General features: G+C 56.6%; 1 protein-coding gene across 4 annotated transcripts; it reads left to right on the top strand.

The window, feature by feature from the left end:
• The first annotated feature begins 1,250 nt into the window (after window positions 1-1,250).
• RNASET2 (ribonuclease T2) lies at window positions 1,251-18,450 on the top strand. Of its 4 annotated transcripts, none has more exons than XM_045080050.1 (11): window positions 1,251-1,335; window positions 1,436-1,598; window positions 2,421-2,570; window positions 4,059-4,122; window positions 5,754-5,809; window positions 7,064-7,121; window positions 8,820-8,887; window positions 12,242-12,355; window positions 15,290-15,335; window positions 16,711-16,785; window positions 17,991-18,450. In XM_045080050.1, exons 2-11 carry the CDS (start codon window positions 1,510-1,512, stop codon window positions 18,165-18,167), a joined length of 897 nt encoding a protein of 298 aa, XP_044935985.1. In that variant the 5' UTR covers window positions 1,251-1,335; window positions 1,436-1,509; the 3' UTR covers window positions 18,168-18,450. The 4 variants fall into 4 exon arrangements, with proteins under 4 accessions (XP_044935985.1, XP_044935986.1, XP_044935987.1 ...); XM_045080051.1 differs by having other exon boundaries at window positions 4,062-4,122; XM_045080052.1 differs by lacking the exon at window positions 2,421-2,570.
• The last annotated feature ends 3,920 nt before the right edge of the window (window positions 18,451-22,370 follow it).

The raw sequence follows: 22,370 nt of genomic DNA on the forward strand, positions 1-22,370 counted from the left end.
ATAATCACACACTTACTTTATGTGAACACAGGTAACTATGCCGACATCACCCAGGAGAGCACATTACCTATGCACCTGACCCTTAGGTCGTCCTGGATGACAAAGGACTCTGCGGAAGCCATGTGTTCGCTGGAAAGGCAACTATGATTGGCATTAACTAGGATGGGGGTGTGGGGCGGGGACTGGGGGGAGCAGAATTGCCTCCATGGCGACATGGCGGGGATCCTGAACAGGCCAGCTCTGCTGGGACAGCCAGGGCCTCCAGCACGGTGTGCACCCCGGTCCTGCACAAGGGTCCCAGGCAGTGAAGGTCGTCAGGGCCACAGAAAACCCAAGGGGACAAGACAGGCTTGCAGCTGGGTGGTTTGGGGCAATCTGTGAGGGTGCAGTTTCTGAGGACCTAGAAGGAGGACGTGGACGGTGAAGGCCAGTCCTTCAGGCGGTGGAGGGCGGAGGGAAGTGGTTTTAGCCCCTGCTCTGAGGATCTGCTCCCGCCACTCCCCCCACGCCCCCTGTTCTTAGACCCAAGGACATTCCTTTGCTGCCACAGGTCTGCTTCTCCGTGCGAGTGTCCCGGTGGCCCTCGGAGGGTGAGGGGGCCGCTTCCGCGGTGACACCCAGCCCTTCGGCCCGGGCTCCGGGAAGTGTGCGCGCAGGAGGCACCGTGTGAGCGGAGCAGAGCGGAGTACAGTGGGCTGGGGCCGGCGTGGGGACCGAGGGCCCGGGCTGCCTCCCTGACGGCCCTGTGCTGGGAAGGGCAGGGAGTCCCGCGGGAACAGCCGCGCGCCAGCTGCGTGACGCCGTCCGCGCGGGCCGAGGCCGCTCTCTCCGCCGGCGACCTCGCCGAGGCCCTGGGAGCCGGCGCTGCGGCACCTGCCACCGCCTCTGCGCACAGTGTCCCGGAGGCGGCCCTGCCCCGCGGGGCCCCAGGAGCTTCAGCTCCGCGAGGAAGGGCCCGAGGACGCCCGGGACACCACCGAGGGCGGGCCCGGGGCGGGAGCGCGGCCGATAGAGAAGCGTCCGCAGGGAGACCCGAGCCAGAGGGCGAAGGGGCGGGAGTAGGGGCGTGCCCGTCCGAGGGGGCGTGTCTGCCGGGCCGGGGGCGTGTCCCGGCCGCGGGGCGTCTGGGGGCGTGTCTGCCCGGCCGGGGGCGTGCCCGTCTGAGGGGGCGTGTCTGCCGGGCCGGAGGCGTGTCCCGGCCGCGGGGCGTCTGGGGGGGGCGGGGCCGGCCGTCCAGAGCCGGAAACGCGCGGGTCGGGGCGGCGGGGCGGTGTCAGCTGCGAGGTCGCGGTTGGGGTCGCGGTGCGGCACCGGCAGGGACGCCTGGGCGCCGGGGTGAGGCGGGGACCCCGGCCGGGGCCCCTCGGGACGGCGGACCCTCCGGGGTGGGGTCGGCGGGTCGGAGCTCGGGGTCAGGGATTTCGTCCATTTTCAGGGAGACGCGGGGCCTGGCGCCGGACCCTGGAGGCTTCGTGCCCCGGAGCGCGTCGTCGCCTGGCTGGGCGCGCCATGAAGCCCGCGGCCGCCCGCGGCCTGCTCCTGAGCTCCCTCTGCCTGGCGCTGTGCTGCCGGGGCGGCGCGCGCGGGTCCCCCACGAGGTGAGCCCGGAGCCCCGGAGTGCGTGCGGCGGGTCGGGGCTGGCGCAGGGCGGGGTCCGGGTCGGGGCCAGGGGCCGGGGTCCGCGTCGGGCCCGGGGTCGGCGTCGGGGTGGGGTCCGGGCCGGGCCCGGGGTCGGTGTCGGGGCGGGGGTCCGGGCCGGGGCAGGGGTCCGCGTCGGGGCGGGGTCCGGGTCGGGTCAGGAGTCCGCGTCGGGCCCGGGGTCCGCGTCGAGGCTGGGGTCCGGGCCGGGGCCGGCAGGGCGTCGTAGCGGCGCACGTCTGGGTTGGACGCGGCGCTGCTTCCTCTTCGCAGCCTCCGCGCCGGCTCTTTCTCCCCCGCTGGCTTCCTCCCCGGCTGCTCCTCTGGGCTGGGGAGCGCGTGTGGAGTCTCTTGCTTCCTTGTAGATGGAACCGAATTCCCGGCACCGGATTGTAATTTTTTCTTCTGTTTACTTTGGGCAGTGATTTAGTATTTAATAAAGGCTTTCGTTCTTGGGGCGCCTGGGTGGCTCAGTGGATTAAGCCTCTGCCTTCGGCTCAGGTCATGATCTCAGGGTCCTGGGATCGAGCCCCGCAGCAGGGAGCCTGCTCCCCCCCCCTCTGCTTCTCTGCCTCCTTGTGATCTCTGTCAGATAAATAAATAAAATCTTAAAAAAAAAAGGCTTTCGTTATTACGTAGTAGGTGAGGGAAAAGCAATGACTTTGTTTTTCCTGTTTTATCATCTACTTGAAAAGGTAACATTATAGTTCAGCTTTCCCAGAAAGCCTATTTTCTAAAAAAAACCCAGCTGCATTTATTAATGGATTCGTTTTGGCCATCAGGTTAAGAGTGTATCATTGGAGAGGAGGTGTGGGGTCCTGGTTGAGTACCAGCCACTGGTTCATCCGGGTGTGTGACCTTGGAGCTCCCTGGGTGACTTTGCTCAGCTGTCACCTGCCTCCTGAGCATGGATTCGAGGAGAGGCAGAAAATGTGCGTAGAACCCCGCCTGGCCAGCAGCAGCCAGTAAATGTCCATGAAGAGCTGACGCTCTAATCTGTGGTCCCCGCCACGCCGCTCCCTTCACAGTGCATGCGCTGGTGTAGTCGGACAGCTGTGGTGGCGAGGCGTGGTCTGGAGAAAACAGCTGGTTCAACCCTCCAGGACGGAAGGGGTCCGCAGGGGTTTCCCGCGCGCCGGCTGGGCTGACAGCTGGGTGACTCTCCTCTCCTCCTCGGCCTCTGGCTTCTCTCTTCACACTCTGGTCTGCGCTGCTTTGCAGGAGGTTCCCGTACGCCCCCAGCGCTCTCACTGGACTGTGTGTGGCCCTTGTGTTGCAGAAGTTCCCAGTCTTGATAGATTCACGGGACACAGTGTGTTCCTCCCTGGAGGAATTCTTCCCTGGAGGAATGGGGTCTCCTTCCCTGGCTGTAGCTTTAATCCCATAGCCTCAGTTTCCACCTAAACGAGGGTTGTATACCCTGAAAAAGCAGCTTCTGACACTCGTCCCAGCTCTAGTTCTCGTGCTGCAGCTCGTGCTGCGTCTATACTGAGTGCGGCACACAGCCGCGCTCTTGTAACATTGGGTTGTGATTCTGTGCTGATTCAGCACGACCGCCCTCTTTACAGAAGCCAGCGTGTGAGAACTTGGTCCCGCTTTACTTTTGAATCATTCCTTCCAGAATCTAATGGAAGTGTCTGCTTGGGTGATGTCCCTGTGTGGCTGCTGGCGTTTCCGTCTGTCGTTATCCATCCTGCTTCAACCTGTTTGCAGACACAGCTCCCCCCGCTCACCTGAAGGTCCTAGAGCCAGGGGAGGGAGGCATGCGGGGCGTGCGGGTCAGGTGGGGCATGGCCATGCTCCGGACTGAGTCCGAGGGAGCACTGTATCTGGGGGAGCACTGTGGAGCCGGTCGCCTGCACCTTCATTCCAGTGGGCATAGGGCACTCAGCCCCTCATGCTAGTCGTGTTTTGCTGCCAAGTGAGCCACACGGAAATTCAGGTTTGGGGGCCTTAACGGTTTCGCAGACGTGGCTAAAAGACGATGGTGCTTCTGTTTCTACACTCGTGACCAAGCCGAGGAGGAAGACCACTTCGGGCTTCCTTCCCCCTTTCCCTCCCGGCCTCTGCCTCCCTTCAGTGAGGCCTTCCCAGGCTTCCTGGCCTCAGATTTCAGCTCCCCCTGCCCCCCTGCCAGCCTGCGTGTCCTCGTGCTGGCTCCTATTTCTTTATCACTGTCACTGTGGGCACCACGTGTGTTCTCTTAGCGACCGTGGTCACCGTCTCCCTCCCTGGCACGCGTGCATCACCGGGGAGAGACTTGGTCCCTCGCCCAGGACAGTGCCCCTGTCCCTCGGTGGGGCCTGGCCCATGACAGTCCCTCAGTGTTGGCTATATGCATGACGGTGTAGATGGACTGATAGATGAAGTTTTCTTTAAGTTTAGAACGATTCTTGAAACATAAATTCCTTGTCTTCCAGCAGTGACAATCATGAGTGGAAAAAACTAATTATGGTTCACCACTGGCCTGTGACAGTGTGCAAGGTGAGTTTTTCTGCCTCGACTGGCCCCGTTCATCTGGTGAAGCCCCGTGCAGAGTGGGTTTCTGTATCCACGTTTCCTTGCGGAAATGTGTCATTTGTAGTCCTCTGGCGTGTCTGTCCTACCTGCTTTCTGTCTCTGGGTCCAGTTTCCTAAACTTCACACCTCATTGTCGCTTTCTGCCTTTAGGGCTGTTGCTGCGCAGGCTAGAGCAGCGTGACCAGCTTTGGGTGTCACTGCAGACCTGGCTCCCCACCCCGGCAGCGGGGCCTCGCGGGAGCCTGAGTTCCTGTGGGCAGGGCCCTGTAGGGAGCTCCCGTCTTGGGTAACACTGGAAGATCTGCCTTTGGGGCAGGGAGTGGGGTCATTTGGTGGCCGAGGCGTTTCTGCAACAAAATGTGGGTGTGTTCCTGTGCACCGACTGCATCCATGCATGGAAATGTGTGCTGACCTCCAGGCTTCAGAAATTAGATTTTTAAAAAATCTTCTGCTCATGAAGTGTCATTGTCAGGGAATTAATTTCTCTACAAGATGCCCAAGACGAGGGGTCCCGGTACTCTGGCCCTGGTGTCATCCTGGGGAGTGGGGGTGTCTCTGGGCTCATTCCCTGTGTGTGTGACACAGGCGTTACAGGGAGCAGCTAGTGTCTCTTTCTCCACGATCCTGGGCCCCGGTTGTCCCCTTAAAGACTCATCTGAGACACTGGGCGTGGGGCCTGTAGAAGACTCCCCCCAACTCCAGCCACTTGCTCTCCGCCAGTCAGGCACCTGTGGGAAATGGGCCCCCCGCTGGGACTCTGCTGTCCTGCGGAATGAACTTGGGGTGTCGGGAGAGGGGAGGCACACGCCCCCGCTCTGACGCTGAACCTCGTTGCCGTGCTCTAATGCCCTCTCGGCCTGCGGCAGGGACTTCTTTTGCTGCCTCGCGCCAGTGTCCTAAACCAGAGCCTCCCTAATTTCCAGACCAGCCTGGGGCAGAGCTGCCACCCCACAGAAGGTGATCCCGACAGGAAAGGCTTGAAAACCTGCCTGGAGCCTCACCTGTTCCTCACCAGACCCCCACACCCTTTTCGGGGGCTCATTCCCCACCACGGGGCATCGGGCCCGAGTCTGTCCTACCTGGTCCCACAGCTGTCCACACGTTTCTCGGTAGTCGGGTACTTCGGAAGAACTCCCCATTTAGCTAAACAGTTGGGAGGTCCCTGAGGGGCGCTGCTCAGCTTTTCTCTCTGTGAGGTCACCTCTGTCGTGTTCTCCTCACTTTGGTGTTTTCGCGCCCAAGCGCTCCAGTTTACGTCGTCCAACATTGACGCTTGAGTGTGTCGCTGACACATCTGGCCCTGGTGGCTGAACCCACTCGTCTCACGGGGACCGGGAACCCTCGCACGTTTATGGTCACACGGGAAGAAGATGAACGGGCGGGTGGGAGCATCTCCGTCCGATGGACTTAATTTGAGAACACATTTAAAAAAAAAAAAAAAAGCAAAACTCAGTTTTTAATTATGTTGCATAATTGGGGATCGGGGCCTCCTTCCGGTCGGAGCCCCCGCGCCCGTGTCGCTCCTCGGGGCCGCGCCGGAAGCCGCAGTGAAGGAGCCGCGGATCACGGATGTGCTCTGTGTCTTTTCGCCGCAGGAGGTGGAGAAGGACTGCAGAGACCCTCCGGATTACTGGACCATCCACGGACTATGGCAAGGCCCCGCGCCGTTCACGTCCTGCTAGCCGACCCGAAAGCAGCTTGAGGCTGGTCCTAAGGGTTCCACTAGTGGTTTTCGTTAGGAGTTTAGTCAGTGGACCAAATCCTTACTTACAGTATCTCCGCTGTTTGTACAGTAACCCCGATCTTGTGGTTGCTTAGTTCTTTTTTGGTAGAACAGTGACAGCCTGGCTTACATACGCTTGTAGGGACTCTGGGTCCAGGCTGGGATCCCTGAGCCTCTCATTGTGTCCTTCTTTGGGGGCAATAAATAGATGCTTAGAAATGAGTGAGCGTGTGTGCGCTGTGCACACGTGTTGTATGTGCACGTGTGTGTATGTACACAGTGCGCGTGTCACATTTACCGGATTCGTCTCAGGTTTCGCGTGCATTTTGTGCACTTTACTCTTTCCCTCTTCATGCGTGTATTTGTCATGTTCAGCTGTGTCCATGAGTCAGCCTGTCCGCGGGACGCCTCTTGTCCTGCTGCTCCTGTGGGAGGAGGGGCCGTTGTGGTCTTTGCCGGCACATGCGTGTTCCTCCAGATTGGGGGTCTGTGGGCAGCAGATGAAGCGGGGGCTGGGGCCGTGATCCGACCCTGCGGTCTCCGGGAGCTAGGCTTCCTCGGGTCGTGCGGACGTCCGTGCTGCTTCCCTGCGGACGTCCGTGCTGCAGATGCAGCTCAGAGGACAGTGCACAGTGCTGTCCCGGCGGGGGGCTGCCCTGGTCAGGGTGCAGGGCCTGCGGACACGGAGACACGCTGGCAGTCTAGGAAGTCGAGTTGGTGGCCTGGAGAGCTCGGCTGCATCTGCGGACCGGGACTGACCTGTGCAGAACTAGACGTGGGGAAGCAGGGAGAGGATCGTGCTTCGGAATTTAAGAAGCCGTACTCGCTGGGCCTGGGTCCCTGTGTGAGCGCGGTCTGTACGCTGGTCCCTGAGCCCGTCCTCCCTTAGAGAGGGAGATGCACTGGTGCCTGTGGCCTGAGGTTGGCAGAGGGAGAGTGCAGGCCCACGCCCGACTCCCGAGCTCCCCCTACCGGCTGGCTTCACTTGCTTCCTGGGGAGAGCGCCCTGTTGGCCTGGCCCCGGGAGGGCTCTCTGGTCACCCTACCCGGGCTCTTCCTTAAGGGACTCCCGTGGCCTTAGAGCGTCTCAGCCTTTGACCCCCTCAGACGCTAAGGGACATGTCTCCTGCCGTGTGGAGCCTCAACGAAGACTAACGTCTGTTGTTTCCGTTTGATTCCAAGGCCCGATAGAGCAGAAGAGTGTAATGGATCGTGGCCCTTCAACTTCGAAGAGATCAAGGTAACGCGCCCTTCCGTCGCCCCTGCCGGTGCCGCCCTTGGTTAGCCCCTCGCACGCGTGTGTGTCCTCCACGGCGTGTGCTCACGTGAGGATCTCGCTCGTGTTCCCAGGATTCAGCCCTGGCACTTCTCTCGCATTTCTGGATCCATGAAACACTCCTGCTCGTTCAGTGCAAACTGCCCTTTCTCCCCTGCCTGGTGCCCACGACACCAGACGGGACCTGTGTGAAGTGACAGCAGACCCCGACGGGTCCCCACTGGCCCACATTAGTCTCAGGGCCCCCGTGCCTCCCGGTCAGCATTTCTAGACCACTCTGGCTCGGAGAACAGGCAGGGGTACCACGCCTGGCCTTACTGGCTGTGGGGGGTGGGCTTCCAGGGAGGGCCTCTGAGCAGAAGGAATGGGCCTTTCCAGAACAGAAGCCTGTGTGACGGAGTAGCCCAGGGAGCGGCTTTGATGAGTGCTGCTGGCCGACGTGCTCTCGAGACACCGCGCTGTGCGTGTGACCAGGTGGCCACAAGCTGCTCTTTGTTCAGACACTGTTGGTTTACTTGTTCTGTCCCAGAAAGCCCAGTTTAGTGTTGGTCCCCAGGAAAGTGGCCTGCTCCCCGCTCCTGTGGGGCTGGTGGGGGCTGAAGCCCGAGTGTGGGCAGTGCAAGGCCGGGGACATACAGACAGGGAGGCAGACCGCTTCCTGGGAAGTTTGCCATGGGGGCGTGAGGACAAGGCTTACTGGCAGGGGACGTGAGGGGCGTCCCGTTGTCTGGTGACGGGCACGTAGTGACGGGTGGTGGCAAATACGGGAGAGCGAGGTCACCCGGAGTCTGTCTAGACGATGTTTTAAGTGAACGTTGTTTCCGGCCTGGTGAGTTTGGAGAAGTTGAGAAGTAAACCTGGGCGCCGTGCGGTTTAGGGCAACTGTCTGTACAGTTTAGGGGGCCCTTCTCCCCGCCCAGATGAGCTCCGCTTGGGGGAAAGGAGAGCCTGAATTTTGTGGTGCGTGTTTTAATCTGTGGATGCTGCTCCTTCGAGCAGAAACCTAAAGCTGAAAAATTGAGTGGCACGTCCCATATATGTCCCCCAGCACACCGTGTCCCCTGTGGTTGACACGCCTGTCACAGGGTTGTACTTTATTGGTAGCACACAGTGCGGTTCCCGTAGGCTCGCTCTGCGTCACGGAGGGTTATGGGTTTTGACAGATAACACGTCCCTCACTAGACCCTATGGAGGCATCTCACTGCCCTAAAATCCCTCCTCCTCTGCCTGTCCCCCTCCCCACCCCGGGTCCTGACTGAGCCTTCGCCGTCTCCGTACTTTAGTCTTGTCCAGAGTGGCCACATCAGGACTCACACGGCCTTTTCAGGTTGGCCTCACTGATGTGCGCGGAAGGCCCTCCTGTGTCCCATCACGGCTGGATGGCCGCCTTCTTGTTAGAGCTACATCCCCTCGTCGGGCTGGACCGCCGAGTGCTTACCCACTCCCCTCTGAGCGCACCTGCTTTCCAGTGCACCCTCGTGATGAGTCACCTTGCACCTTTCTCTGTGTTGTCGCTTCCTGCAGAGTGGGGACAGAATCGTCTTCCTCCCCTGAGTGTTACTGATCGGCTGAGGTCACTTCTTTTAACGTAATGGTGAATCAGACTGGCCTTCTAGGCGGCGAGGCCTTAGGTCATACGTGGATTTTTTTGTGTGTGCACAGGACCTCCTGCCTGAAATGAAGATGTACTGGCCCGATGTGATCCACCCACTAAACCACAGCCATTTCTGGTGAGTGCAGGGGCGCCGCAGCCTCAGAGGGGTGAGGGCACGGGGCTGGGGCGCGGGGACGGACCACAGGGCCGCTCTTCTGAGGTGCTGAGGGTGAACCACTCTTTATCTGGGAGACCCTTTTCGGGGCCTTCTCCAGTAAATGATAAATGTGGGCAAGGGGTGCCCGGGTGACCGAGTTTAGCGTCTGACTCTGAACCTCGGCTCGGGTCTTGACCTCAGGGTTGTGAGTTCAAGCCCTGCATTGACTCTGCGCGGGGTGTGGAGCCTGTTTGGGAAAAAAACCCTGCAGGCACGTGGAATTTACGGACTGGCTCTCCGTCCGTGACTTCATTGGTCACTTCGCTTTACACTCTCCTCTCCTGAGGTTTCACTAAGACAAACACTCGGGTACCGACAGGGCGCTCGCCGCAGTGCAGCAGGAGAGGATGTTTCTTAAAGACTTTGTGTTACTGCCACGAGATCCACCAAGGAAGAAAAAGAGGTCGAGGTCTTGTGCTACGACTTAGCGAGGACAGGGTCGGGTCCCACCTGCGGCTTGGTCCGCAACCTCTTCCAGAAACATCCTGAAGTGTACCAGGAGCTGAGCCAAGGAAGAACACACTGTGTTTAACTCAAGATAGCTCTTTAGGTCAGTGCTTGGGAAGAAGGTTAAATAACATTCCTTTCATTTACGTTATGATAGCCGGAAATAATCACTGTCTTGGCCTCACTCCGATGTGGTGGTTTACATTCAGGTCGCAAGTACTTAGATTTTATCCAAAATGGTTAATTTGGTTTGGAAATATTTTTGTCTAGAGCATTCAGGAAAAGACTTAAGTGGAGATGGAATCTTTCTGAAGCCACGGAGCGGCACTGGTGCCCGTCCCCCAGGCTCCCTGGTGCTTGGAACCCTCCCGGGTCTCTTGCACAGGAGAAGCACGTGGAGTCCTGGAGAAGAGTGGCCCGGCTCTCCGACCCATGCTCTGCACAGACGTGTTCCCGAGAATGTTTTCCTGGAACTTGACGCCCAGCTGAGCTGCAGTGGGGGGATGGGAGGAGCTGGGGGACCCCTCTAGAGCACTTCACAGCGCACGCAGAAATGCCGAGTCCGCGCTAGGCACACAGGGTACGGGTTTCCACGCGTTCCGGTGTGTTCTGTGCCACAGCCGGTCTGCTTGTTGGTGCCGGGAGACTTACCAGTGAGTCACAAATACCCATAAAGGTGGTGGTGGTCTGAGCTGGTCCTTGAACACGTCATCTCAGTAGTGTGGGCAGAGTGTGTGCTCTCGGAAAGGCAAAACGATACTTTTTCAGGTTGGATAGAAAGTAGCACATCTCAAAACTTGTGTTCTAAATGCGGAGGTGACTGTCCTGCTCCTGTTAGTGTCTGTGCTCCTAGAGCTCCCAGGTACAGGGCGGCTGTTGTCCCTGGCCCCTGCATGGGGTGTTGGGTCCTGCTTCCCTGGTCCTCATGTTCCCTTGGCTCTGTGAATTTCTGGAGGGTCCCGGAGGCCCTCTGGCCGGTCCAGCTCGGCTTCGTCGTCGGAGCCGCGGGGCAGAGGAGGGTCCCGGAGGCCCTCTGGCCGGTCCAGCTCGGCTTCGTCGTCGGAGCCCGGGGCAGAGGAGGGTCCCGGAGGCCCTCTGGCCGGTCCAGCTCGGCTTCGTCGTCGGAGCCCCGGGGCAGAGGAGGGTCCCGGAGGCGCTCTGGAGGAGGGTCCCTGTCTGAAAACCGTCCTTGATCTTCCCAGAGAGGACCCAAGTCTGCAGAGTACACGGTCTTGGTGTTACTCCATGCTCGAGAAGGTTCTCTAAGATTAAATCTAATCACAAAATTAGCCATATTAAAAGGTACCATGGACACAGCCCTCTGCAAAGTAGGATTTCTGTTTGTTTTCTGATGCTTGTACGAAGAAGAAGGAGAGTTGGGTGAGACCCACTGTAGCGAGCGGCCTCGCGGGGGGCGGCGTCCTGGGCCTCGACGTCCTGGAGGAGCCTCCACCTCTCATCCTGGAGGGTGGCCCCTGGGTCTGCTCGTGTGTCCCCCAGCAGGCGAGGGAACACCATGATGGGCACCTCTGTCTGGTCACTGACCATTTTGTGTTAAATGCAAACTTTCCTGTTCCAAATGAGGTGGGGTTCAGTGTTGGACATACACTAATGATGCCCTAATGGATTCTGATCCTTAAGCTTGATCCAAACTGACACTTATCGAGTATTTCTTGTGTGTGGAGAGCCCCCGGGCTGGTGTGCAGGTTCTGTGCATGAGGCTCATTGCGCTGCGAGCTCCTCCTGTGGCAGGTTCGGAACAGTTCCAGCTCCACGGACACTAGGGCGTCTGCACCGCGGGTTCCATCTTCATCTCGTCAGAAAGAAATCCTTCTCCTGCTCTGCAGAAATAATTCACTCTGGAGGCTGTGGGAGAGGAAGAAAGGTTCCCACGCCGCTTTCTTAGGCTGAAGTGACTTGTCACTTCGCACGGGCCCTGTGCACCAGCCTTATGGATGTGCTGGTGTCGGCTCAGACCACAGGCAGCGTAGGTCCCCCTCACAAATGCCTCTTCTGCTCTCCTGCGCTCGCGATGGCGAACATCCGATGGGACAGCGGCCTGCGATTCTGGGGCGGTGCGCCCCGCGTCTGCGGGCTGTGGGGGTGGCTCTGCGGTGCAGCCAGACGAGGGCTGATAGGGGGTCCAGAGAGCCGTTTAGGGGCAGACTCTGGGACTTGCTGGCTGGGTGGCCTCGCTAGCCCCCCTGCCTCAGTTTCCCCATTTCTGAGCCAGCAGTACGTTTGCCTTGCAGAAGAACGTGAAAGTTCTCGATAACCTGCGATGCAATGTGGGGAGTTGTTATCTACGATCTTCTTCTCGAATCCGTGTCGCTGCTCATGTGTTGTCCTGTTAGAGTTCTGTCGGGGGCGGATGAGGACACAGTGGAGAAGGGAGCGGGCCTGCGGCATCTCTCAGGAGGTCGTGTGGCTGCTGTCCTTCGCTCGCTGCTGAGGAAGGACAGGTCAGCGTCCCCGTGAAGCCGGAGCCCCCGCGGACACCCGTGCCGGTGGCCAGGGGCCTGCGTCATGGCATCTGCTCTTCCTCAGCCGTGGCTGTGCTGCATCGCCGAACCGAGTTGTCCCTGCTGGCGGTGGAGGCTGCAGGGACACGGCGTGCTCTCTGGAGACCGGACTGTGTCCCCTGGGGCCGCGTCCCCAGGCGCAAGGGACTCCCGCGTCATGCCCGATGCACACAGGGAGTCTTGTCTTCTTTCTTTGTAGCAGAAACCACATGCGCGTGACTACCCAGTCCTGGCGCGAGCTCTTCCTTCTGTATTTGTTTCATGACTTTTAACCAGAGATTTTTTTGTTAAAATACTCTCGTAGGAAGCATGAGTGGGAGAAGCACGGCACCTGTGCCGCTCAGCTCGACGCCCTCAACTCGCAGAAGAAATACTTTGGGGGAAGCCTGGGTCTTTATGAGAAGCTGGAGCTTAACAGGTAGGGACCCCCGGGGGCCTGGTGCTCACGGGCTGCGGAGCCATCCTGAGGAATCCTAGCGCCTCCCACCCAGCCCTCCAGGTCAGTCTGGGCCATGGTCACGTACAGCAGTCTTGGAGACGCAAGTACCTGTCTGGGCTCGGATGTCATCGGACGGCGAGGTGGCCCGAGGAAGCAAGACTGACCAAGGCATGCGTGTTTCAGCCGGGATTTTGGACAGAAGTGTGTTGCATTAACGTGGCAGGTTCTGTACAGACCGCCCATCTCAGAAGGTTTGCATCTCTGCTCTCGGGCTTCTGGATCGAGCAGGAGGAGGTGGTGGGCAGGGGTCCTCGAAGCCTAGAAACTACCTAGACCTCGTAAATACCCCCTCCAGATGGCCCTGTGGAGGGCCAGGCCCCCTACCCCCACCCAGGCCATGACCGAGAGCAGGGGCAAGGCTGGCCATCCGCCATCTGAGCGTTCCTGGTGGCCAGTGTGGGAGGGATTCCTGCTCTCCTTCATCTGGGCCGTCACACGATAAACCTGCGACTGCGTTTTAAAGACCAGGACAGGCAGTTAGTGTGCTTTCGTCGGAGTGAGCTGGGTCCCGTCGGGAGCCTCTGCTGTTCACCCTCGTGAAAGCTGCTGCGTCACATCTGCTTAGAAAGTGCGGGAGCCCCCATCGGTTCTCTGCATGTGTCCTCTACGTCCTGCACACAGAGGCGCAGCCAGTCCCCCGTTTCACTGTGATAAAGGGGGTGGGGTCCGGTGTTGGCGTGGGAGGGGCGAGTGCCTATGGGGAGAACAAGACGCCCATTGTGCACCGTGCACAGTTTCTGCACCTTTGGGTCTGTCTGCCGAGCCGGAAGATGACAGAGGGGTCCCCTCGAGGGCCGGGGGGTACACTCCAGCCGCGCCGCCCAGCTCCTGCGGGCCATGCTTCTCTGCAGGCTCTTCCCGCAGCAAGAGCAAGACCTTGGGGAGCATTTCCTTACCCCCAAAGTGTAGGGGATACTGAGTGCAGACATCCTTGGGGGAGCGAACCGGGAGTGTGTCCGCGTGTGGCCGGGCAGAGCGCAGTCCATTTGGGAGCCGCTGTGGGAGGAGACTGCGCCCGGGCGTTCCTGATGCACGAGCAGCGCGAGCTCCTGCTCGCTGCCCGGGTCCCGTTCTGCTCAGTCAGGCAGAAAGAGGGCATTGAATGGGGACTGCTGGAAGGTTCTATCTACAACATCTAAATCGTCCCTCCTTCACCCGACAGCTATTTATTAAGTCCCCTGGCTTACCCTTGTTGAGTCTCTGTGGCTCTCGTGGCACACGCGCGTGCGGGAGTCCTGGTGCCGGGGTTCCTGCAGCGTCAGAAAAGCCGTGGCGGTCGCTGGGGAGCCTGCTTACTCCTCCTGCAGAGACGACTCCCTGCAGGGCCATAGGACGTGGGGAGAGAGTTGTAAGGAAATGACATTCTTTCCCCGGTCCCCCAAGGAAAATCTAAAATCGCGGTACTCAGAAAATTAGGAAGTCAAAACATAAAATCCCTTGTATTTTTCTCTATATTATAAACCATCACTGCGGATATCTTTTTCTCAGAGGGAAGCTTGTCATATTAGCATAAACTAACAGTGTTTTACTCACTTTATAATATGAAGGTCACAAACCTGAAAAAAGGCGAGATACTGTGAATAGAAGATCTTTGATAACCTACAGACACAGGCCAGGGAATGGATGTCAAACTAATGGCAACACCGTAGAAAACAGTATAGACTAACCTGGGCTGAATGCCGGACTTCCCCAAGTATCTCTCTCTCTGCCTCACTTCCTTGGTGACCTGACTCGGGCTTTTCAGCAACACCGCCCAGTAGAAATACAATGCAGACCCCACACGTAACTTAAAATTTCCTAGTACCTCATTAAAAGGAGCAAAAAGAAAGCAACGAGATTGATTTTATATTATTTATCCCAGCATAGCTAAAATATTGTAACTTGAAATAAATATTTTAAAATTTGCAAAGTTTTACAATTCTGGAACCTTTGAAATCTGGTGTTTATGCCGTACAGACAGTGTGAGAGCAGGCCGTGGGCATGTTTTGGTTTTTTAGGCTGTAAGGACCCTTGCCCACCACCAGCTCCTGCCGGGGCCGGGAGCACACAGCTGAGATCCAGCCACTGGGTGCCGCGCCGTCTGTGCAAACACTGGCTTGTTGACACATTGTATACTGTTGCCAGAAACCATAGCAGGAGGAGGCGTGCCCCGGGCAGGCTGGTTCCTTGGACAGTCCCATCTGACGATGCCCATGTCCAGAGAGGCAACCCGGGTCTCCCGTCGACTCCGGGGGCTGATGGCCTGGATAATCTAGGGAGGCATGCTGGGGACTCGAGTGTTGTTTTGAGACCATTAATCTGAGACTTGTTTATACCCCACGCTGTCATTTAACAGGTGAATTAGTCATATGGTATTTTGTTGGGACGGCTGGTCAAAACCATATGCTGAAGGAAATGATTCAAGTCTGTGGGTGTTGAATATATTTGAGGATTTGACCAAGTGTGGTTTTCTAGGATAAGCCTGGAATCCAGAACCAGTTGCTAACTGTGTTTTGAAACAGGCTTGGCAAAGTGGTGGTCACGTGTGTGCCTGAGACAGGCTTGGCAGAGAGGTGGTCACGTGTGTGCCGTTACCGCAGTGGGGGTGGGCCGTCTGGCCATGTTGCGAGGGCGCAGGTGCTGGAGAGAGAAGGAGGGTCAGCAGCGAGTGAGCCATGGGCAGGGGCAGTCGGCGAAGCCCGAGAACCGTTGACTTGCTTTCCTTGTGCCCAGATTTATTGCCCAAAGCAATAGAAAATAAGTGCTTTCTTTTAAGAGTGTCTTCATTTTTATTAGGAAATAGGATGTTTAAGAAGAACAAGAAAAGAAAATGTACGGTATTATAAGGCTAATTTTTTTTTATTTAAATTTTAGCATACTCCAAAAATTGGGAATAAAGCCATCTATCAATTACTACCAGGTAAGTCTTGCTTTCAGCTCCGTAACCGCATGTGTATCTGCTACCTGAGGAGCACACAGGTACTGTGCAGCCTAGTCCACGCCAGGGTTTTAAAGGGCCTCAGACAATCCCCCTCCTGTTAGACTCTTATGGTTCCAGAGCAATTTTATTTAAGTCTTGCTTCCTGGTGCGCACTGAGTGGGATCCAAAAGCTACGTAAATGATGATTTTGAAGCCTCGACTCACGGTCCCTCGGTGAGGCGCGTGCTCCCAGCTCGCACAGGGCTGGGGAGTGGGTGCTTCAAAAAGCACATTCTGTTTTATGATGTTTTGTTCGATGAGGAGGCATAAGATTTGTTTTTGTTTTCGTGATAAAACTAGAAATTTAAATAGCCCAGATCTTACTGTCTGGTAAGCATATACAAAAGGTAATTGCTTTCTACCCAGAAGAGCCTGTTCTTGTAAACAGAGTCTTCCTGGCTCACAGCCAGGCTGATTCCTTTACCATTGCTCGTGGTCACCCTCCATGGGCAGGTGTCCCCCCAGAAAGACACTGGGTGACCTTCGGAGCCTGGGGTCTGTCCTCTGGCCCTTTACCCAGTAAGCTGACTGACTCCTGGGTTAGAGAACATGATGCATTCTCTACGTAGGCTGATTTAATCTCCTGGGATTAAAAAAAGATTTGAAGTTACTGATTTTAGCGATCCGGGTTCCAGTCCCCTGCTAACACTGCGCTGTCACCTGGGCCTGTCACTCTCTGGCGTCTGTGCTCCGCCGTGTGGCCGGTTCCCGCTTGAGCCGGATCGGGACGGGGTCTGGATTTTCCCTTTAATTTCCTCCTGCACCGAGAGTGGGGGTGGGAGGGAATGGTGACCCTGGGGAGACCGTGTCCGCTGCCTCAGGAAAGAGAGGGCTGGCAGGGCCCCCTTGTCCTCGGCGTCCAAGTTCAAGCAGGTAGGGTGACTGTGTTTACATTTTTGCCCAGCACGTGTCAGTCAGACTGCTGCTTTCAATGGTCCCGGACGGCAAGTGTCCTGGGCTCCCCATGGGTGCTGCAGGTGCTCTGTTAGGTTCAGAAGCAGCAAGAGCTGAGCTCAGACGCGAGTCCCGGCCTTTGGAAGTGGGTCCGACTTACTGCACGCAGCAGGCTCTGAGTGTGGACAGAAGCACGGGGCGGCGGGGAGAACAGAGCCTGTAGAGCCACTGTGGTCTGAGGGGGGAGCCCAGGTGGGTGACAGCCTCTCCCTGGGGTCTTGTCTGCGAGCCTGGAGTGCCCGAGGACGGTGCCCTGTGGTCAGCCGTGCGGGTTGTGAGTGTGGAAGCCGAGTGTGCCGCCTACCGGAGCCCTTACACAGCCTCTGTCCCCGTAATTCTAATGCGTTTGATTCCATTTCAGATTTCAGATATTAAAGACGCCCTTGCCAGCATGTACGGAGTTGTACCAAAAGTGCAGTGTCTTCCGCCAAAACAGGTCAGATGTGCTCTGTTTCACTGCTCGTTCTGTCTTTATCAGGAAGACAGGTTTTCAACATCCATGTGGTCACTGTAGAGTTGCCAGGGGCAGAGGTGTGTGTGTGCGTGGGAGTGTGAGCGCACAGCGCAGTTGGTTTAACCCAGATTCAGAGGGGTACCTGCACCCCAGTATTTACAGCAGCATTATCAACAATAGCCCCGCTGCGGAAGCAGCCCAGGTGTCCATTAGTAGATGACTGGATGAAGAAGATGCGGCCTCTGTTCCCTGTGGAATATTACGCAGCCATCAAAAAGAATGAAATCGTGCCATTTGCAATGATGCGGATGGAGCTAGAGAGTAAAATGCTGATCAGTGTGTGAGGCAGAGAAGGACGGATACCGTAGGACTTCATCATATGTGGAATTTAAGAAACAGAACAGATGAGCAAAGGAAAAAAAAAGAAACAAACCAAGAAGCAGACTCTTGACTCTAGATAACACAGTGCTGGTGATTAGTGGGCTGGGTGGGGGGTGGGGGAGCAGGTGATGGGGTGAGGGGGGCACCTGTGACGCGCGGAAGTGGTGAGTCCCCGTCTCGCACACCTGACACTGACAGGACATTGTGCCACCCGTACTGGAATTAAAAAAAAATTATGCACACGCACAGGCACACGATTGTCCTTCAGTGCCGTGCTCAAACAGTCTGTTTCTCAAGACTTCTCTCCCACAAGAAGGGGCAGCGGGGCAGGAGCCGGAGGCGGCTGTAGGAAGCAGGTCTGCGTTAGGGATTTCTTGGGCTTTGTGTTGTCGGTCTCAGTCTCCACACGCATTTATCTAGTGTGCGGACGGACTCTCATTTCTTTTGTCAGCTTTGATAAGACTTTAATTCTTTTTGAGCAGTGGGGTTCCCTGACCTACTTATTCTACAAAACTGCTTCTCCCGGTGATGCTGTGATGTGTATGCCACAGGCACACAGTTGCACGTGTCTGAGGTTTGAGCAGTGTCCCTGTCACCCAGGGCCGCCAGGCTGGCACAGGGGACGTCTGGGTGGTGACTGGGCTCTGAGCCCCACGGCCCCCTGCGGGTCACTGCAGGGGGGGGGGGCTCGTTGCTGGCCCCTGGAATCCCCCCTTGTCTCTTCAGGTTCTGAGGCCTGATGACCACAGAGCAGGGGACCCCCCGAGATCCGGATTCTCAGGCATTTCTCATTTTCTGGGTTTTAGGGGGAGGAGGTGCAGACGATCGGTCAGATCGAGCTCTGCTTCACCAAGGACCTGCGGCTGCGGAACTGCACGGAGCCGGGGGAGCTGGGGGAGTCCGGGAGGGCCTGGGGCCCGGGGCTGGAGGTCTGCGAGGACGGCCCGGCCTTCTACCCGCCGCCACCGCAGAGCGCTCGCTGACGCCCCCAGGCCACCGGGACGTTATTTCGAAAAGCTGGAGAGAGTCACAAACCGCTGCTTGTCAGAAAGCAGCCGCCAGGTGAACTGTTTACAAGCGTCTCTACTGCACAAGCGTCTCTACTGCACGGCTGTTCTGTGCTCCGTTTCCCCGCACGCCCATGAGCTGACTTCATGGCACCTGTGAGTCTGGCCCAGCATGGGTGCGCGGAGAGAAAGGAAGTCTCCGTGCCCCGGTAAGGGCTTTGTGTTTGGAATAAAGGATGTGGATTTTCTTTTTCCTTTATTAAGGTCTTGGGCGTCTTAGACACAGCAGGGGCCCTTGGAGATGGACACACGGTGGGGACTCGGAACAGCTCTTGCCTGTCCCTCTAAGCGGCAGCCTTCTTGGTGCGGGGGTTGCGGGGACATGCCAGCCCGTTGTCAGGCCAGGAGGAGGCCAGCAGCGGGTGGCTGTCCCACCTCCTAGCTCAGGACCTGCTCACCCATGTCCCCTCAGTGGCCTGGTGTGGGCCGGAGAGGTGCCCCGAGGGGCTGCAGGGGACAGGCCGGCCAGCATCCCCACCCAGTCCGGTGTCGCTGAACATCAGCCCGGAGTCGGTTTGGGGTCCCCTCTGTGAGCAGGTAGCCCAGCTGCTGCAATGTGGGGCTGCTGGTGAATGGGACTCAGACATGCGGTGACACAGTTTGGCCCCGGGGGCAGCGGCTTGTCCCCCGAGAGATCACGCCTTCCTCTTTGTGCCAGAGCCGCTGAGCAGGCTCCCCACCCGCCGCACCGCACCTTCGTCTGTGGAGTGTGGACCCTGACGGGCCGCTGAAGCGCGGGAAACCCCCTTAACACGGCCTCTCCTTGCTCTTGGCCCTTCTGAAATGGAAGTTTCAAAACTTCTCCTTGGTTGGCCTTTGGCTCTGGGGGTTAAAGCTGGACCTGTCTGTCTGTCTTAATCAGGTTGATGCCGTCCTAGTTCTTTTATTCATCGAACACTTGGAATTGAATTGACTCTGGGTACTTCAGAACACTGACTGACTTAATCCTAAGAACAATTTTCAAAAGAACCATGTTTTTAACAGAAAACCTGTTGAATTGAGGGGCTGTGAGGTCATGCTATGAGGGATACTGATGTTTGTTTTCTTGGTTTAGGGTTAGTGTCAGTGCACAAGGTGGGTGGCTGATTCCAAGAGCAACAAGATTTTTTAAAAGATGCTGAGTTTCTCATCAGAGCAAGTCCCGATTTTATTTCCCTATTTCCCCGTGGGGTGAATCTGTATGTTCCCCTCAACAAAGGACCACACACTGCCTTACAGCCACAGAAATTTATTCCTTTATGGTTCTGGGTGCTGGACCTCTGCGACCAAGGTGTGGGCCGGGCCACGCTCGCTCAGGCTGCTCAGGCTCGGGGAGAACGCTGCTTTGTCTCTTTCTGCTCCTGGCAGTCCCCGGCAGGTGGAGGCTTCCTTTCAGCCCCGGCCTCTGCCCGCCTGTGACTTCTCCCCATGTGTGGCTGTGTCAGCTCTCCCTCCCCCTTCTCTTAGAACGACATCAGTCATATTGGACCAGAGGCACCCCAACAACCTCATTTTAATTTGATTACATCTGCAGAGACCCCATTTCCAAATAAGGTCATGTTTACCAGTCATGGGGATTAGAACCCACGACGTCGACCACAGACAAGACGGGTCTGGCCGCTGGTTTCCGTATTCTGTACAGTAGGGCTTACGGTGATGCCGCTACCGCGGGGAGGAGCCCATTGGGAAATTATCCTCCTACAAGAATGGGGAACCTGGGAATTGTTGGAGAGGAGATCTCGGAAGGATCTCAACACACTTCAAACCCACACAGGGAAGATGGCTTCCTTGATTGGGGCTGAAGGGATTTTTTATGAAGATTGAGGTTATCTTTCTAACATGTGCCTTTCTGGTAACGCACAAAGACTACTGAAAGAAAACACTTAGGTTCTCGGCAGGTACGACTAGGCTGTGACTGTGAATAGCTACAGCCAGCAGGGACTTGGAGGGAGTGCGCTGTTGGGGACCGAGGTCGGGCTGCCCCAGATAGGTTGATTTAGCATGAAGATTATTTTGAGTTCTAAAGGCATCAAAACTGAGATTCGGGAGAAGCTCTTTGCCTCCTACTCAATGGCCAAAAAAACCCCAAAAAACAAAAAACAAACAAACAAACAAAAAACAACAATAATAAAATAAAATAAAAATTGATAGGGGCCCTGCTCCAGGAAGAGAGCTGTCTCTGTATGAACCAGGGGTGGGGGACAGGGAGGAGGAGCCCAGCTCCCTGTTGGATCAGAGTCTCCTGGGCCAGGTGGGTCTGTGTGGTCCTACTAACATTGGTTTACCAAACCTGTACTCACTGTCCTTCCTGTGAATTCCTTTTCCCTCCTGGAAGCCCTAGACCCCTGCCCTCTTCTCCCTAGTTCAGAATGACACATAAACCTCATTTTGCTGGGCTCTGGATCCACGTCTGTGTGGGTTTCCCGTGTGTACACTGTTAAATTTCTCTTGTTAATCCGTCTCATGTCAACTTGATCTTAGATCAGCTAGAAGGACCTTTGAAAAAGACAGGAATTCTAGCTCCCAGACAGCTGACAGATGCGTAAATGAGCTTCTCAAAGATGGAGGAGGGTACCAACAGCCAAACCCTGGCAACGGGAGATTAGAGAAGACGTGATAGCTGAGAAGGGCCGGGAAGGTTAGTTCTACGGAGGAAGTTTGCTAGGCTGTGTTCTCAGCAGACCATTCTGGATCCTTTTCTCCTGGTACCCAGTGCAGTGGGTCCTTTGAATTATATAGATTCACATCTTTTATCTCTGGAATGTCTTCAAGGGTTGTAATTTTGTTTTTAAAAAATTATTTATTTTTTGAGAGAGGGAGAGCTTGCTTGAGCAGGGGAGGAGGAGGGGCAGAGGGAGAGAGTCTTAAGCAGATTCCGTGCCCAGTGCATGTGCCCCTGTAAATTTTATTTTATTTTTTAAAAAATGTATTTATTTATTTTAGAGAGAAATAGAAAGCATATGCATGAGTTGGGGGAGGGGCCCAGGGAGAAACTCTCAAGCCGACTCCCTGCTGAGCCGGGGCTCTGGGGCTTGATCTCACAACCCTGTGATGCGGACCGAGCGGGAGTTAGGAGTTAGAGGATGCACAGCCGACAGCCTCCTAGAGCCCCATCAAGGCTTATAGTTTCAAATGGTGGTTTTGTTACATTGTTACAGTTTCCTTCTACAGGACACCTTTTATCCATTGTAGACACTTAACCTTCCTTGTAGGTTACAGCCCATGTGTGGTTTAGAGTGGTGTTGGTCTGGAGCCTGCGGCCAAGAGACGTCTTTGGGGCAGAAAAAGGTGGTTTTATTAAAGCACGGGACAGGACCGGGGGCTGAAAGAGCTGCTGTCCCGGGATTGTGAGGAGCGACGGTTGCAGACGTGGGGGTTGTGGAGGGAAAGAGCAAGGGAAGTTCCGAAAGGACTTGGGTCCGGCAGAGACTCACGGCCTGGCGTCTGGGGCCTGGCTGTGGTCAAGCTGACATGGCTTTTCCCTCCAGCAAAGCATGAACGTGGGTGTAAGGACCTGTTCAGCCAGAGGCTTCGATCCAGGTTCAACAATAACCTTGTTTAACCCTCAACTGTCCCTGCTCCCCTTCGCCCAGGGGACTGACTTAAAAACAAGTCCCGGAAACCAGCTCCAGGTAACGAAGCCCAGATACACATCAGTGTCACTGGAGTGAAAACACAGACCTTCCCCAGTACCAGAATCAGTCTGTCGCAGAACACAACACATCGAATGAGGGAACATTTAATGTAGCACGACACACACAGTAATCGCCACATGACGTAAATGACGGAGTTGAGACCAGACCTGGCAGTCATAGGCAGACACGTTACTTAACCCTTGAAAAAGAAACTTTAAAATGGCCAAAAGCGAAACCTGAACTCCATGGTATAAAAGAGACGCACCTGAAGTGCAGGGGTTTGAAAGGGTCAGAGACTGACCTGGCCAGTGGAGACAGGAGGGTAGCACGTGTTGCGACTGATGAGGGACATAAGGCTGGCTGAGAACAAAGCAAAAGCTGACACCCTGCAACCCCCCCCATTGCCCCAGGCCACCGTAGGAATCTCCCACCCATCTTAATGTTAATCCCTTGCTAGAGGGTAAAAACGACCTTGGCAATGGCAAGGCCTCTGGTATCATATCTT

This window comes from Mustela putorius, unplaced genomic scaffold (genome assembly GCF_011764305.1).
Source record: "Mustela putorius furo isolate JIRA1106 unplaced genomic scaffold, ASM1176430v1.1 tig00000450_pilon_pilon_pilon, whole genome shotgun sequence".
NCBI lineage: Eukaryota > Metazoa > Chordata > Mammalia > Carnivora > Mustelidae > Mustela > Mustela putorius.

Coding starts and splice junctions, on each gene's coding strand:
- RNASET2 (XM_045080050.1), top strand. CDS start 1,510: ATGAAGCCCGCGGCCGCCCGCGGCCTGCTCCTGAGCTCCCTCTGCCTG. Junction 1,599..2,420: donor GCGCGCGGGTCCCCCACGAG/GTGAGCCCGGAG, acceptor TTTGGCCATCAG/GTTAAGAGTGTATCATTGGA. Junction 8,888..12,241: donor CTAAACCACAGCCATTTCTG/GTGAGTGCAGGG, acceptor ATACTCTCGTAG/GAAGCATGAGTGGGAGAAGC.